General features: G+C 40.3%; 1 protein-coding gene and 1 pseudogene across 1 annotated transcript in view; both read left to right on the top strand.

The window, feature by feature from the left end:
* The first annotated feature begins 931 nt into the window (after window positions 1-931).
* LOC138851731 (sodium-coupled monocarboxylate transporter 2 pseudogene) lies at window positions 932-5,887 on the top strand (annotated as a pseudogene).
* Window positions 5,888-10,577: 4,690 nt separating this feature from the next.
* Window positions 10,578-17,919, top strand: part of LOC138851732 (uncharacterized) — a 35,695-nt gene continuing 28,353 nt past the window's right edge. Inside the window, exons 1-2 of the mRNA XM_070081147.1 lie at window positions 10,578-10,836; window positions 11,221-11,315. Of these exons, the coding sequence (XP_069937248.1) occupies window positions 10,637-10,836; window positions 11,221-11,315 (295 nt within the window). The 5' untranslated portion in view covers window positions 10,578-10,636. The remainder of the gene's footprint in view (window positions 10,837-11,220; window positions 11,316-17,919) is intronic.

Genomic DNA, 17,919 nt, shown 5'->3' with positions numbered 1-17,919 from the left:
AAATGAACTAAATATTGTCTTCGATTCATATCTATCATTTAAAAGTATGTTTTTCATGTATGAAAATATGGCTGTTGTTCACGATATCCGATAATATAATAATAATAGTAATAATCTTTATTTTTACAAGTACACGTACAAGGTATACAGACCTAGCTTGTATCAGTGACATACTACTATATAGACAGCCGCTTGTTATGCAGAGCGCTTCGGGAAAATTGGTCAATTTTGTCCCAGGATGCGACCCACAACCAGTCGACTAACACTTAGGTACTTAATTTACTGATAGGTGAACATGGACAGCAGATGTCTTAAGGAAACTCTTCTTAATGTTTCCACCCGCACCAGGGATCGACCTTCGTACCTCAGTGTGTGAGCTGAGTGCGCTATAATTACTTCTTGTACATTTCATGAAGACTTAATAATTATTATTATTATTATTATCATTAGCAGCAGCAGCAGCAGCAGCAGTAGTCAGTCAATAAACTAATGTGCAGTACAGTACAAACACTCACACACACACACACACACACACACACACACACACACATACACACACACACAGGGCCAGGAGCTAAGACTCGACCCCTGCAACCACAAATAGGTGAGTACACACACACACACACACACACACACATACATACATACACACACACATACACACACACAGGCCTAGTGTCGAATCGACATGTTCCTAGGACAAAATGGTAACTAACACACACACACATACATACATATTATATATACCTATGGAAAATAAAATATTATCACTGTACAATGCATTTCGCGACTGCTCATAGTAGCTGTAGTAGTAATAGTGGTAGTAAATGTATTATATTTTAAAAATAAAGCACTAATGTTTCAATTTTACTGAGTGGAGTTGAGTTCTTCTTTGGAAGCGAGTGAGACCAACGAGTATTGTTGCCGGCAGCTTTGACTTGAACCCATACCAGCGTCACAGCTTCTGGCTTTGTATCGTCTTAGGCTTCTTCTTCACCCTGGGTACCTACGGTGTCAACCAGAGCCAGACACAACGCTACTTCAGCACGGGATCTATCAAACAGGCACAATGGTAGGTACTTACTGTGATTTTCTGTTTGTAATACATACAAGATCAGAGCTATGCTCCTGGTGTCTCATCTTTATAGGCTCTGGTGGCCTGGTGGTTAACGCTCTCGCTTCACACGGTGAGGGCCTGGGTTCGATTCCCAGCCAGAGTAGAAACATTGGACGTGTTTCTTTCCACCTGTTGTCTATGTTCCCCATCAGTAAAATGGGTACCTGGGTGTTAGTCGACTGGTGTGGGTCGCATCCTGGGACACTGACCTAAGGAGGCCTGGTCACAGACCGGGCCGCGGGGGCGTTGACCCCCGGAACTCTCTCCAGATAAACTCCCAGGTTTAAATTTTCAACACGTGTGTAATGTATCTTAATCCAGATTCACGTGTCTGCATACGTTGAGTAACCTATGCACAATGCTACATAAATCATTCCCAAATTTTGTTTCTATAAGGTAGGTAGAGACGAGCTCCTCTGATCGCCTTCAAAACTGCAACACTCGTGTATCCTTCTTGGTAATGGTTTATATATTTAATGGAGTGTGTTGATGTGATTTTGTTATTTTTAATCTCGAAAGGATGTAGTATTATTTTACATAATTGCATTATTTTGCCTTTATGCTGTTGAGCTCTTGATCCAGTGAACTGAACTGATCTTCTCATCACTTGATAGAATTTGAATGCCTTCCTTTCCACAGGTGCTATATGACCCTTACGAATTTCGTACTTTCCTGGTTAAAACATAACACTTGTTAACGGCATCAATCTTCAACGACTGACGCATCTTCTGATCAGCTTTAAACTTTTGGTGCCGTATTTTCTTCAGAGGAAACAATCTCTTGATATTAGGTTGTGTGCTAATTTTATAAATCAAATTAATTTGTGAAATAATTGGAGAATATCTCCTCTGATCAGAAATACATACGTTTCCATATGCAACTGATCTTGCAAGAAATTCCTAACTACATGCACGAATGAAGGAGGACTAAATCGCTTGGCGGTGTAGAGTCCTCTGGTCCCTCACCCTCAGGACACCACGTGCAGTGAAGGATTTATTTTGGTCTTCGGGTGTCCGTCTGCTCAAGACCCCACAGATCGACTAAAACCCAAACCATACCACGGGCGGGATTAAACCCGCGGTCAGAGAGTCTCAAAACTCCAGACCGTCGCGTTAGCCACTGGACCAGCTAGCCACAATAAGATTCGTCCAACTAGGTATATTTCTACACCATAGGAAGGTTAGCATAGGCACCACTGTGACCACAAATGCAAGTTTTTACAGACGAATCTCCAGCTAGCGTGGCCGTGACAAACTCTAGCTCAAGTCCTCTCAATGCCGTCAACATGACTAAGCTAACCTTCCTATGGTGTAGAAATATACCTAGTTGGGCGAATCTTATAGTAGCTAGCTGGTCCAGTGGCTAACGCAACGGTCTGGAGTTTTGAGACTCTCTGGCCGCGGGTTCAATCCCGCCTGTGGTATGGCTTGTTTGCAATCGTGCCATTACGGTTTCGTGAGCCACGTTTCCCCATAATATCATTGGCCAACTAATGCTGAGAGTGCGCCTGGGGTGCGCCTGGGAAGAGACAAATTTCCACGGTACTTCGGAAAGCCTCTATGATTTTGCATTCCACAGGCAAGTATATGAAGACACGCGGGTGCTCCGAGCTGCTTCACACCAGCTGCTGGCTGCTGGCGTCTCTGTCACTCCCGCCTCCGTTCGAGCATGGGGTTATCATTTCTCCTTAGCTAATATAACCTAATATTCACCTATATTAAAAGCCTAAGCCTACCTATGTAAAGGTCCTAAAGCTACAATATTAACATCTAAGGTTACTTCTCAAATTCTAATATTAGTAACTAACTGTATAAACCTATCTAAACCTTCCTTGATGCGTGATGTGTCTCTTAACATAATGATAAATGGATCACCTATCACAAAACTCACAGAGGGAAAATTCCTAGGAATCCACCTTGATAATAGACTCAAATTTCAAACACATATACAACAAATTTCCAAAAAAATTTCCAAGACCGTAGGCATACTATCGAAGATACGGTACTATGTTCCACAGTCAGCCCTCCTGGCCCTATATCACTCACTTATTTACCCCTATCTCACCTATGGAATTTGTGCATGGGGCTCAACAACAATAAGCCATCTCAGACCACTAATTACCCAACAAAAGGATGCCGTCAGAATGATAACAAATTCCTAATACAGGCAGCACATTCCACCAATATTCAAAACTCTAAACCTACTCACAATACAAAACATCCATACTTATTACTGCACCTTCTACATACATAGAACACTTAACTCTGACATAAACCTTCCCCTCAAACATCTCCTTACCAACCTCAACAGAACACATGACCATAACACAAGGCACAGATCACTCTTTGATGTTCCTCGTGTCCATCTCACGCTATGCAAAAACTCAATGCACATAAAAGGCCCTAAAATCTGGAATTCATTACCTGTGAATATAAAAGAAACACTGTCTGTTTATAAATTCAAGTCTGTTCTCAAAAATCACTTACTCACCCACAACTAAATAAATACTGAATAATTGTATCTCTTAAATTGTATCTTATATATGTCTCATTATTGTATCTCATAAATGTCAACGTGTGACCCAATCAAACTTTGTTACTATTTAACTTCATTACCTAACAGAATACTCCATTCTACTGATTACACAGCAACACAGTAATGACCATATGACCTGTCTTTGTAATGCTCATTTGTACCATAACATTGTATCAATCGCATCTGCTAGAAAAATGACAGGATGGATAATGAGAACCTTCAAAACTAGGGAGGCCAAGCCCATGATGACACTCTTCAGGTCACTTGTTCTATCTAGGCTGGAATATTGCTGCACTCTAACAGCACCTTTCAAGGCAGGTGAAATTGCCGACCTAGAAAATGTACAGAGAACTTTCACGGCGCGCATAACGGAGATAAAACACCTCAATTACTGGGAGCGCTTGAGGTTTCTAAACCTGTATTCCCTGGAACGCAGGAGGGAGAGATACATGATTATATACACCTGGAAAATCCTAGAGGGACTAGTACCGAACTTGCACACGAAAATCACTCACTACGAAAGCAAAAGACTTGGCAGACGATGCACCATCCCCCCCAATGAAAAGCAAGGGTGTCACTAGCACGTTAAGAGACCATACAAAAAGTGTCAGGGGCCCGAGACTGTTCAACTGCCTCCCAGCACACATAAGGGGGATTACCAACAGACCCCTGGCAGTCTTCAAGCTGGCACTGGACAAGCACCTAAAGTCAGTTCCTGATCAGCCGGGCTGTGGCTCGTACGTTGGTTTGCGTGCAGCCAGCAGCAACAGCCTGGTTGATCAGGCGCTGATCCACCAGGAGGCCTGGTCACAGACCGGGCCGCGGGGGCGTTGACCCCCGAAACTCTCTCCAGGTAAACTCCAGGTACTAAATTGTTAACTGTTTTACAATAATTTTTGAACCACTGAATATATCATTGCTTAGTTAATCTTAAGTTAATTTTAAGCTGCCCATAATGCTCTGCATTAAAGGGCTTTGGTATGTTACACTTTAAAAATTGCATTCCTTGTACTTCTCTGTATCATGTTCAAATTAAATAAATAAATAAATAAATAAATAAATAAATACTGATTGTACAGCAATGCATGCAACCATACGACCTGTTTTTGTAATACTCATTTGTGCTTAATTGTTATCTGTTTACAATAATGTTTTACCAATGAATACTTCATTGCTTAGTTAATCTTAAGTTAATTTTAAGCCTGCCCGTAATGCTATGCATTCAAGTGGCTTTGGCATGCTGCATTTAACTGTATTCTTTTGTACTTCTCTGTATCATGTTCAAATTAATAAATAAATAAATAAATAAATTAATATGTACAGTCCCTACCTCCTTGTGTGTGTGTGTGTGTGTGTGTGTGTGTGTGTGTGTGTGTGTGTGTGTGTGTAGATGTTAAGGGCTCATACTGCTTATTTACTGTTTACTCTGTGGAAGTTATTTGGTCTCCCAGTAAGTTTCCACATATACACTAAGGTTACATGGAACTTAGCTTCTTAATAAAAAGTTTGGACTGATTTTGGCCCATGTAGATTCCAATTTGCTTTTTTGTGAAAAATTTAAATACTGCTTCTCGTGAGATAGTTTCTGAGTGTCACATCTGATTAACTTCAGCCCTTCCATGCTGATTCCTTGATAACGCAACATCTGAGCGGCTTCAGGCGGCTTAATGTCTTTGTGTATTTTAAGATAGTGGTGTCTTCGATAACCGTCAGAAATCTAAATTAGATGTCCTAATTTACCATTTTTATTGAAGAAATCTGGATATTACTTAGCCGCATTATGAACTTGTTCTACCGTGAACTGAGGCGCAGGGGACTGAGGTTATGGAATACGGAGATATCTTTTTTAGGATCGCGTAAAAACCATAATACTTCTAGTTTTACAGATCTATTTCAGACCTCTTTTCTATTAAACTTGATATACCATGTGCTTCTGTTAGTGGTTCCTGTAGTTATTGATGTGGTTGTGTCTTACACAGGGTATTATACTATGCTGCTATGGGAATGGTGTTCCTGCGAGCATTGATCCACCTTTCCGGGCTAGTTATGTACGCTCACTTCAAGGACTGCGACCCTATCACCGCCTCAGGCACAATCTCAGACCCATCTATCGTGGTCATAGCGTATGTCCTAAGAGTTCTTACAGAGATCCCTGGTCTGTCAGGCCTCTTCGTAGCAGCCATCTATGCCGCCGTCCTCAGGTATGCCTCAAAACTCAAGTTTCTTATAACTTAGCAGATCGTTTCGGAATTAAGATACCTAAGTGTTGCCTATGTGTCTTTCCTACCAACCTGTCGGTATTATATACCATTTTGATATTCACTCTGTCAGACACTGCAACACAATGGCATCTTGGTACAGATGAGAAAACACCTTGGACAACTTTTTCAAGTGAGGATTGTTTGATCAGAGAGGGACATGACCTCTCAGTGGCTACAATCTCACTACTACTACTCTGCACCTCTCCTTCCGACAGTATTTAAGTCTCTACACTCTAGCTTGATCTTCAGTTAGTTCCAGACTATGGAACAGAACTTCTCCAGGCTGAGGGACTGACAACCTCAAATCTACGACTTCAAGGGCGATGGACTGATTACATCGTCTTCACATCTACTGCTCCTGCCTAATTTCTGTACTCGACTGAAGAACCCTACTGTGTAGGCGAGACGTTTGGGATTAAAGATGCCTAACGTTGCCAATATATCTTACCTACCAGTAGGAAAAAAATACATTTTTGATGAAGTAGATATGGCAAAGATTTCATCTGTTTATTTGTATTAACTGTAGAAAACTTGAATATGTCTGTGCCAACACAAGAGTAAAGATATTCCTCGTTTTAACACAATCTTCAATTACATTTTGATGTATTCAAACTAAGAATATGTAAACGAAGTCGGAGATGAAACTGGCCAAAAAAATTCTTGCATGATATTATTAACAAATGTTCCTTAAGTTTATCTCAGGAAAAACTTGATAGGCCACAGGAAGCAAAGCTTATATATAATTTAATAAATAAATAAATACTTGTAAACAATATTTACTTATTAATTTGTTCTTGGATGTGTATATATATACAGTATATAAATATATATATAAATATATATATATATATATATATATATATATATATATATATATATATATATATATATATATATATATATATATATATATATATATATATATGTATATATATATATATGTCTTGCCGAATAGGCAGAACTTGCGATCTCGGCTTAAATAGCAACGCTCATCTTGCCATATAGGACAAGTGAAAATTTGTGTATGCAATAATTTCGCCAAAATCATTCTGAACCTAACTAAAAAAATATATTTCACTGTGTTTTTTTAGTATTAAATTACTGTAAACAAATCTAAAATATATTTAGTTGGGTTAGGCTAAAATAAATTGTTTTTGTTATAATAAGGTTAGGTAAGTTTTCTAAGATTCTTCTGGTGCAAAATTAAAAATTTTTACATTAACATTAGTGAAAAAAATATATCTTTAAACGTATAAAAGAAAATTTCAGCAAGGACTTAATTTTGTACCCTCTTTGTACTGTCTTTGTACCCTCTCTTTCAGTATTGTCCTTTCTTCTTGTGTTCTGTCGCAATCGAGGTACACTCTCCGGTACTCCGGTACTCTGGTTTGTCCCTCAGTTGTGCTTTCTCCTGCAGGATCCTGGTTCGAGCTGATTATGCCTTGAAAATTACTAAGTGTGTGTGTGTGTGCATGCGCTCTGATGTGGGTGTGTGACCTTGTGTGGACGTGTCAGTGGTTCATTGCTTTTAATTTGTTTATGATTGTAACCATGTATAGGAGTGTAGATGGTTCATTACCTTTGTAAATTGCCATGACTGTGACCAGATCTACCTAGAGTTCATTTCACTGGTCTGCATTTGGAATTTTTTTAATTTCTATTTTTATTCATGGTTGCCATCTTACATATTCTTGGGCTGCTGATTGTAAATATCTAAACTATTTTGCTCTATCATGTAAGGATTTTGAATAAAATACAAATTAATGATAAAAAATGTGAATTTTTAATCAATTGTCAATTTATTAAAATTAGGCAAGCAATCATGAAAAAGCACATCTGCTTTGTATGACATCCCCATGTGTTCAATAAGGCCAGAAATTTTGAACAGAAAACTAAAGATTCCTCTTTGTCAAAGAAATGAGTGAATTCCGCTTCACGATGACGGTACCAAGCAAATGTTGCTCCAGGAGCCAAGTAACTGTACACTTTCTTTTGGAAAGTTAAGGTCTCTCACCAAGTCATTGAGCTCAACTTGGTTGAAGGGTTTGGGATCGTCATTTGTTGGTGGTTCATAGTCTACGTCCATCTCCTTAGAATCAATGGTATCAGACTGATGAAATTTGCCATGTCTCAGGTGGCACAGGTGCAGGAATATCTTCAGAGTGAGGAACAGGCCTTATTGCTGAAGGAATATTTGGGTATATTATGCGATCTTTAGAACTTCTTGTTGAATCCAGCTACTTTAGTCATACAAAAGTAGTAGTCATTATGATGGTTCATCTGCTCCCGCCATACCATTGGTACCATTGGTACTCCAAAGGATACGTCAGTTTTTCAATGGAGCGCATTTGGAACTTACTGATGCAACTCTTGCAAGCTTTGTGTAGTGCAAATGATTTGCCATGGTCAAAATTAGCAAAGTAGCAGCGCTTCAATAAAGGAGTAAGTAATGTTGTTCCGGGAATCTGAAGGTGTGAATTGCCCGCAGACATAACAAAATATGTCTGGTGAATTTCTGCAGCCTCTAGACATTAATAATCTGAAAAAAAAGAAAAATATATTAGATTTAACATTGAAGTCAATATAAGGTAAACATTTTAATTGATAATATACCACTTTCTCATTTACTTGTGTTATACGAAAAGATAAAAGTAACATTTCCGTATAACTTGACAACCTGTTGTGATAGAGATGAATAAAAAGCACAATGAATCACTATTTTCCATATATATACCAAAAAAGATGCCATAGTCAATAAAAAAAAATCATGCAGACCAGTGTTATTTTTGTAATTTGTTCAGATATCAAAACTTTGAGGCCCAGTCCCTGGACCCATTATGTACCTCTGTAATCTTTTGACTACCGCCCACAGTTACTTAGTTTAATATCTTTATTATGCCCCCCCATACCCATCGTGTGGGCGGTAGTCAAAAGATTACAGAGGTACATTTCTCTGTCGTCCATAAATGCTCTCAACTCATTAAGTATAAATTGTGGAATGCTCGTGTCGGAAGCCAGACACAGGTATGGTAAGATTGTGGACAGTGGAGTCAAAGTGCACATGCTGTGGATTCCATCTCACATTGGTCTTCAGATGCATGATAGAACTGGTGAATTGGCTAAGATGTATGCTTTCAAAGAGGGAGTAGATTACAATCTTGGATTGTCAATTAGCAGTTTAAGAACAATTATACGAAAAGAACTTTATTGACTTAAGACTTAGGAAGATTGACATAAGTCAGTCCATCTATCATTATTCCATCATGCAGGAGGAGCCACATATCTAGGTGCATCCAACAAGATAAGCAGACTCTTGGATGTCACTACTGCCCAGCTCCGGCTGGGTTACAAGTATCTTTGGCAGGTTAAATCACCACCACCAGATGTAGACCAAACGAAATGTAAACTTTGCCAGGTGAACTATTGTCACACCCTACATCATTATGTACTGGAGTGCGATAAAATTAATGAATTTAGAGACAACTCACTAAGAAATGTACAAGAAATGGCAAAATATTATGGATATGGGGTGCATAATTAAGATATTAAACTAACTTCGTCTCCTCTCCGTGCAGGCGCAGATTTTCCAAGAGTCAAATCAACACCATTTTTATGCTCATTTACATCAATCAAAATTATACATTACGATTTCCGGAAATTTAGGAAAAAAAAAATCCACATGATAGCTCTCGGCCACAAGACAAGAAAGTTTAGGTTAAACCCCGTGTGAGGTGAGCTGGGAAGATGGGACAGGTGAAGAATAGCGTTGGAGAGGAGTGTCCACAGTCGTTGAGAAAGTGCCAGGTTAAAGAGCCGGAACCAACAACCAACTTGAAGCAATATTACTGAGGTATTGTTCTCGACTAGGCTCAGATCAGCTTCCTCTGTGAAAGTAACGCCACGTCTCCCAGTCTTAAAACTCGACTTTATTATTATTATTATTATAATCAAGGGTAAGCGCTAAACCCGTAGGATTATACAGCGCCTGGGGGGGAGGATGTGGAAGGCATTCAGGCTTAATTCGGGGAACTGGAACACAGATCCAATTCCCTAAATCAAGAGCCCCTCACCAACATCAAGGAACCTTCCCTGAGGGGAAAACTCGACTTTAAATAATATTTGTGCTCACTAGTTTAATGAGAATCTGTTTCGTTTAGGGAAAACTAAAATTAAATAACACTGAACATGACTACTATACAATTAATGTGTAGTGTAAGCTTAAACATAAATTCTAATAATTTTTTAATCAACCGATTAGGACGTAAATATAATCTAACATTGAAAAGCATTAAGTAGATGAATTATTCTAAATAAAAATAACAGGAATAACTGTATCTCTAGTGAAATACGATGGAATAATGATTATTAATTATTTTGTCAATATTTTTCACATGACCATAATTACTACAAACAGCTTACTTAACATGAAGGTCCATTCATATATTTTTTTTTTTTTAGATATATAAAGATCACAAATGGGACAGATATCAAGTTGACTGGTACATTCCCCTCTTTAAGTCTTGAGAAAAAGTCATAACTTATTAACTTAGGCAGTATTACTATGTGTGATGAATTCTGGAGCTTCTGTTCTTAACCATTATGGCTCATCATATACTGAAACAACAAAGGTCACTTGCACCAATTATAAATCCTTTTTCAGGGAGCCTCAGCCGGTTTTGTTGTATCAATCATTATCAACATCTGCATCGTCACTGGTCAGCTCATGGAACCTAAGGCGAAGTTCCTGAGATTGTCCCGAGACGGGTGTCCTCCAGGCATCAACACTACGATGTCTGTGCCTCTTAACTTCACAGCTCTTCCTTCAACCGTTTTTTCTACAGCTGCTGTTTCTTCAACAGCTATTTCTTCAACAACTGTTTCTTCAACAGATGTTTCTTCAACAGCTGTTCCTCCAACCGCTAAGTTAGTTACCTCGTTATTTTAGATTACTAAATTAATATAGTAAATTAAACTTTCCGCAGTTGCATCTTTTAGCACATTAAGAACAATTAAAATAGAAAACAGTTATTTTTGAAAGATTTAAGCGCAGTTATTAGTTTTAATATTTCTCTGTAATGTTACTATTACGATCACAACACTTCTGCCCTCTACCTGTCAGAATCATCAGTGTTGAAGGGTTTTGTGATGTTATTTTTAGTCTACAAGTTGTGTATGTGTTAAGGAGCACTGAAATTAGCAGATTGTTGAAAATGAAGATTGTATATTAGTTGTTTTGGGGAAATAGTTGGGAATGACCATATTAAAAGAATATGTTTAGTGCTTGAACTTGTGTCACTTGCGTTGCAGGATCCATCCTCTGTATGGCCTCTCCTACTGCCTCAACTCGCTGTGGGGGACACTCTTCTGTATAGTGGTGGCTGTCATTGTCACCATTGTCACAGGTAAGGTCGTCATATGTATGGTGATTCACTGCATGCATATACCAACTACACTAACTACCAAACACTATTACCTGGAGTTTACCTGGAGAGAGTTCCGGGGGTCAACGCCCCCGCGGCCCGGTCTGTGACCAGGCCTCCTGGTGCCTATAGGAGTAGAGGGAATATAAATGTATAAATTCAAAGATTATGTGGATTAAAATATGGGTCGGATGCGAAAAGTGCATCACAATAAATGTATGCACATGTAGAAGAGAGAGAGAGAGAGAGAGAGAGAGAGAGAGAGAGAGAGAGAGAGAGAGAGAGAGAGAGAGAGAGAGAGAGAGAGAGAGAGAGAGAGAGAGAGAGAGATTTTGGGAGATGTTAAGCAAGTGTGTAGGAACTTTTGAGCCAAGTGAGAGAGTAATTGTGGTAGGGGACCTAAATGCTTAAGTGGGAGAAACATTTAGTGAGGGTGTGGTAGGTAACTTTGGGGTGCCAGGTGTAAATGATAATGGGGGCCCTTTACTTTTTATAGAAAGGGGTTTGTTATAGGTGCCTGGAGTTTACCTGGAGAGGGGGGGTCAACGCCCCCGCGGCCCGGTCTGAGATCAGGCCTCATGGTGGATCAGCGTCTGATCAACCAGGCTGTTACTGCTGGCCGCACGCAAACTGACGTACGAACCACAGCCCGGTTGGTCAGGTACTGACTTTAAGTGCCTGTCCAGTGCCGTCTTGAAGACAGCCAGGGGTCTATTGGTAATCCCCCTAATGTATGCTGGGAGGCAACTGAACAGTCTTGGGCCCCGGACACTTATTGTGTTGTCTCTCAGTGTACTTGTGGCACCCCTGCTTTTCATCGGGGCAATGTTGCATTTCCTGCCGAGTCTTTTGCTTTCATATGGAGTGATTTTCGTGTGCAGGTTTGGTACCAATCCCTCCAGGACCTTCCAAGTGTATATTATCATGCATCTCTCTCTCGCCTGCGTTCGACGGAATACAGATCAAGGGTCTTCAACCGTTCTCAGTAGTTTAGGTGCCTTATCGCACTTATGTGTACCGTGAAAGTTATTTGTACACTCTCCAGGTCTGCAATGTCGCCAGCCTTGAAGGGGGCCGTTAGTGTACAGCAGTATTCCAGCTTAGAGATCACAAACGATTTGAAGAGAATCATCTCTGTCTATGTCAGAAATGAGGATTAGGAATAGAATGGGAGCGAGTACTGTGCCTTGTGGAACAGAGCTTTTTACCATGGCTGTCTGGGACTTTACTGTTTACTATTTCTCTTTGTGTTCTATTTGTCAGGAAGTTGTAGATCCATCTACCAACTTTTCCCGTCATTCCTTTATCATGCATTTTGTGTGGTATTACACCATAGTCACACTTGTCGAAAGCTTTTGCAAAGCCTGTGTATACTACATCTGTATTTTGTTTATCCTCTACAGCATCCAGGACCTTGTCATAGATCTAAACTTACTCCCTGTTCAGTACATCCACACTTACTACTGTGCAATCTACATCTACAGGACCTTAAACTCCAATATCAACCTTGACCTAAAACGCTTTCTTGATAGTTGTGACAGAACCCACAGGCATAACACCAGACACAAACACCTCTACGACATTCCCCATGTCCGACTAAACCTTTACAAAAATTCAATGTATGTCAAAGGCCCTAAAATCTGGAACACCCTACCTGAGAGCTCTAGAACTGCAGACACATTCATCACCTTCAAAACTACCATTAGAAAACATCTTATCTCCCTGATAAACCCCATCAACTAACTACACGAATACCACCTGGTGGTTCACACTTACACTCACTCACCCATTTGACCATAAACAGAAATATTAATCTCAATCTTAAAATAATGAATCCTATGATACTCCAACACTGAAACTATGTACTGTGCCAAAACAAAAGCATTCACATTGCTAAACTCACAAACTAGTATTTAGTCACTTAGCCATAATACCAACTTACCTCATAATTTGTAATATTTTAAAATAAAGAATTAAACTAAGTCTGCCCGAAATGCCTAGCCATGCTAGGCGTTCTAGTGGTACACTCTGTAATCATTATTTAACTACATGTAAACCACACAACAACCAAATTCTGTAAATTCAACATTGTAATCTTTATAGAGAATAAACTTTGAATTTGAATTTGAATTTGAATTTGAATTTGAATAGTGGTCCAGTAGCTGGGACAGGCAGGAGCGACCTGCGCTAAACCCGTGTTACCCTGGGTTGTGTAACTGATGGGTATCTAGGTGGTTGGCTGTCTTGCTTCTTATAACCCTATCAAAGATTTTTATGATATGGGATGTTAGTGATATTGGTCTGTATTATTATTATTATTATAATCAAAAAGAAGCGCTAAGCCACAAGGGCTATACAGCGCTGCAGGGTAGGGAAGGAAGCAAGGGAATTGGATGGCAGAAGGGAGGGGGGATGATCAGCAGGTTACAGAAAACAGCGGGGCAGGGGATAGTACGGGGGTAGAGGGTAGCAAGAGATACAAGTAGAAAGGGCTGAAAGTATCAAAATTTGTGGAGTAAGTCAGTCGTTGTCAAAAAGTCAATGAGAGAGTCCGGATGAAAGGTGGGTCCATCAGCGAGAAGGGAAGGTAAAGAGAGAGCAGCGGGGCGAAGACGACGACAGAGGTAAATTCTGCGTGCTCGTTGATAAAGTGGGCAGTCCAACAGAATGTGGCTGATAATGGAGCTTGGCAATTCTCACAGAGAGGAGCAAGACGCCTCTCCATGAGATATCCATGAGTAAGACGAGTATGGCCAATGCGAAGACGGGAGAGAGTAGTCTCCCAACCTCGACACTGGTGATAAGAAGACGGCCAGTAACCTATACTCGGTTTAATAGACTGAAGTTTGTTGCCGAGCATAGTAGACCAACGTTGTTGCCAACGGGTGTGAAGGTGGGAAGATATTACAGCAAAATAGTCCGTACATGGAATACCTCTATAAGAAATATTGGTCTGTAGTTCTTTGCAATTGCTTTACTGTAACCTGTGTGGAGTGGGGTCATGTCTGTTGTTTTTAGTGCGTGTGGGATGACTCGTGTCCATGCTCCCTCCATAAAATGCTGAAGGCACGCTATAGGGACTTCTTGCAGTTCTTGATGAACACAGAGTTCCACAAGTCTGGGCCAGGGGCAAAGTGCATGGGCATGTCATTAATTTCCTCTTCAAAATCTTGTGGAGTTATAATAATATCCCAGAAATTTGGGATGGCCAAATTTTGGGTTTCGTTCATAAAGAATTCATTTGGATTGTTGACCCTTAGAGTGGGCAGTGGATCGCTGAACACTGAGTCATATTTTGACTTTAGTATATCACTCATTTCTTGGGCTATCATCTGTGTAGGTCCCATCCCGCTTAAGTAGGGGCCCAGTACTGGATGTTGTTTTTCCCTTAGATTTGGCATAAGAGAAAAAGTATTTTTTTTTAAGTTTCCTTTATGGCTTTTAGTTCTTCCTGTGATTCTTGTCGTTTATAAGATTCCTTCAGCTTAAGTTCGATATTTGCAATTTCATTGACTAGTGCTTCCCTTCGTATTTCAGATATATTGACCCCACTCAGCTGCTCTGTGACTCTTCGCCTTCGTCTGTATAGAGAACGTTTCTCTCTTTCTAGTTTACATCTTCTCTTTCTTTTTCTTAATGGAATGTGTCTTAAGCAGATCTCAAGAGCCACAGAATTAATTTTTACAAGCAGATGTTCGGGCCCGTGTTGTTTAGGATATCTTCCCAGCTTCTTTCATTTAGGGCATGGTTTACTGGATCCCATTGTATGTTTTTGTTATTGAAATTGAATTTCGTGAAGAGACCTTCATGACTGCTCACATTTTGCTGGTCCGGAGCCCTGGGCTTACATGTCTGTACCTCTATTATGTTGTGATCTGAGTGAATTGTCTTTGATCCAGTTATATTACGTATCAGATCATCATTGTTAGTGAAGATGAGGTCCAGCGTATTTTCTAGTCCTGTAGGCTCTACTATTTGCTGGTTTAAGGTGAATGTGTTGCAGAGATTTAATAGTTCGTGTGTATGTGAATTTTCATCTGAGCTGCCTCCCGGGGTGATCTCTGCTAAAACACTGCTTGCTATACTCCTCCATTTTAGGTGTCTCAGGATGAAATCTCCTAGTAGTAAGATGTTTGGGGCAGGAGTTGGGAGATTTTCCAGACAGTGGTCAGTTTTCTTAAGCTGCTCCTGGAATTTGCTGGGAAGTTGCATTTGGAGGCTTGCATACTACCGCAATGACAAGGTTTTGGTTTTCGATCTTTACCGCCAAAGCTTTAACTACATCATTTGAGGTGTTTAGTAGTTCTGTGCAAATGAGCGACTCTGTGACATACAGGCCAACCCCCCCTTGTTGCCTGTTTAGTCTGTCGTATCGGAATAGGTTATAACCTGGGATCCATATTTCGTTGTCATAATGATCCTTTATGTGGGTCTCTGTGAATGCTGCAAACATTGAATTTGACTCCGTGAGCAGTCCCTTGATGTAAGGAATTTTGTTGTTTTTTGACGGCTTTAGACCCTGTATGTTTGCAAAGAGAAATGTCGTATTGGTGGAATTTAGAGGGGTTTTATTTGCTGGCTCTAATATCTGTTGTTCTGGGGAAGAGGCCAATGTCCGTGCCTCTGCAACAGAAGTGTTTTCAGGTGGTGTAGGATTATTGTCATTTCTTGCCAGTTTTTTTCCCTTCTGGCCCTAAAAAAACCTCTGTCCCTGGAGAGGTTGTGGTTCCTCTCTTAAGAAGAGGATAAGTATACAAGATATGATTTGAGAAGTACAAGATATGATGTAGGGCGTAATGACCGTAGTTTGTTGGACTACATATTGGTAGATAAAAGATTGTTGAGTAGACTTCAGGATGTACATGTTTATAGAGGGGCCACAGATATATCAGATCATTTTTTTAGTTGTAGCTACAATGAGAATAAAAGGTAGATGGGATACAAGGAAAATAGAAGCAGCAAATAAGAGAGAGGTGAAGGTTTATAAACTTAAGGAGGAGGCAGTTAAAGTAAGATATAGGCGACTATTGGAGGATAGATGGGCTAGTGAGAATATAGGCAATGGGGTAGATGTATAGGGTAGGTTTAAAAATGTAGTGTTAGTGTTCAGCAGAAGCTTGTGGTTACAGGAGAGTGGATGCGGGAGGGAAGAAGAGCAATTGGTGGAATGATAATGTATAGAGAATGGTAAGGGAGGAAAAGTTAGCATATGAGAGATTTTTACAAAGTAGTAGTGATGCAAGGAGGGAGGAGTATATATAGAGAAAAGGAGGTTAAGAGAGTGATGAAGCAATGTAAAAAGAGAGTGGGTGAAATATTATCAATAAATTTTGTTGAAAATAAGAAAAAGTTTTGGAGTGATATTAATAAGCTGAGGAAGCCTAGGGAACGATTGGATATGGTAGTTAAAAATAGGAAAGGAGAGTTACTAAATAGAGAGTTCGAGACATCGGGAAGATACCGGGAGTATGCGGGGAGAGGGTTCCGGGAGTCAACACCCCTGCGGCTCGGTCTGAGAACAGGCCTCGTGGTGGGTCTGGGTCTGATCAACCAGGCTATTGCTGCTGGCCACACACAAACTGACATACGAACCACAGCCCGGCTGGTCAGGTACTGACTTTAGGTGCCTGTCCAGTTCCTTCTTGAAAACAGCCAGGGGTCTACTGGTAATTCCCCTTATGTATGCTGGGAGGCAGATGAACAATCTTGGGCCCCGGACACTTAATGTGTCGTCTCTCAGTGTACTCGTGGCTCCCCTACTTTTCACTGTGGGAATGTTACATCTCCTGTCGAGTCTTTTGCTTTCATAGAGAGTGATTTTCGTGTGATTATCATGTATCTCTCTCGCATGTGTTCCAAGAAATGCAAATCAAGGGACTTCAACTGTTGTGCTTGTGTGTATGCATATATTTGTACGCTCGTGCGCATGTGTCTGTGCGTGCGCCCTCGTGTGTGTGTATGTGTGTGCACGCTCGCTCGTGTGAGTGTATGATCCCTTAATATTTGCATTTATAACTCATTACAATTGTGACCATAGTAATTTAGGTGCCTTATCGTGCTTATATGTGCCGTGAAAGTTCTTTGTACACTCTCCAGGTCTGCATTGTCGCCAGCCTTGAAGGGGGCCGTTAGTGTACAGTATTATTCCAGCCTAGAGAGCACAAGCGATTTGAAGAGAATCATCATGGGCTTGGCGCCCCTAGTTTCGAAGGTTCTCATTATCCATCCTACCATATTCCTAGCAGATGAGGTGGATACATTGTGGTCTTTGAAGGCGAGGTCCTCTGACATTATCACTTCCAGGTCCTTCACATTACTTTTCCGCTCTATTGTATGGTTAGAATTTGTCATATACCCTGATACATTTTTAATTCCCTCAAGTTTCCCATATCTGAGTAGATGAAATCTCTTCTCGTTGAGCTTCATATTGTTTTGAGTGGCCAATTCGAATATTTGGTTGATGTCCGCTTAGAGTCTCGCAGTGTCTTTGATGGAGGTCACTGCCATGGTAATCCGGGTGTCATCCGCAAAGACACGGAGCTATGACTTACATCTCTATGTCAGAAATGAGGATGAGGAATAGAAT

This window comes from Cherax quadricarinatus, unplaced genomic scaffold, assembly GCF_038502225.1.
Source record: "Cherax quadricarinatus isolate ZL_2023a unplaced genomic scaffold, ASM3850222v1 Contig1845, whole genome shotgun sequence".
Taxonomy (NCBI): domain Eukaryota; kingdom Metazoa; phylum Arthropoda; class Malacostraca; order Decapoda; family Parastacidae; genus Cherax; species Cherax quadricarinatus.
The sequence above is the reverse complement of the archived record's forward strand: the minus strand, read 5'-3'. Positions and strand labels throughout refer to the sequence as shown.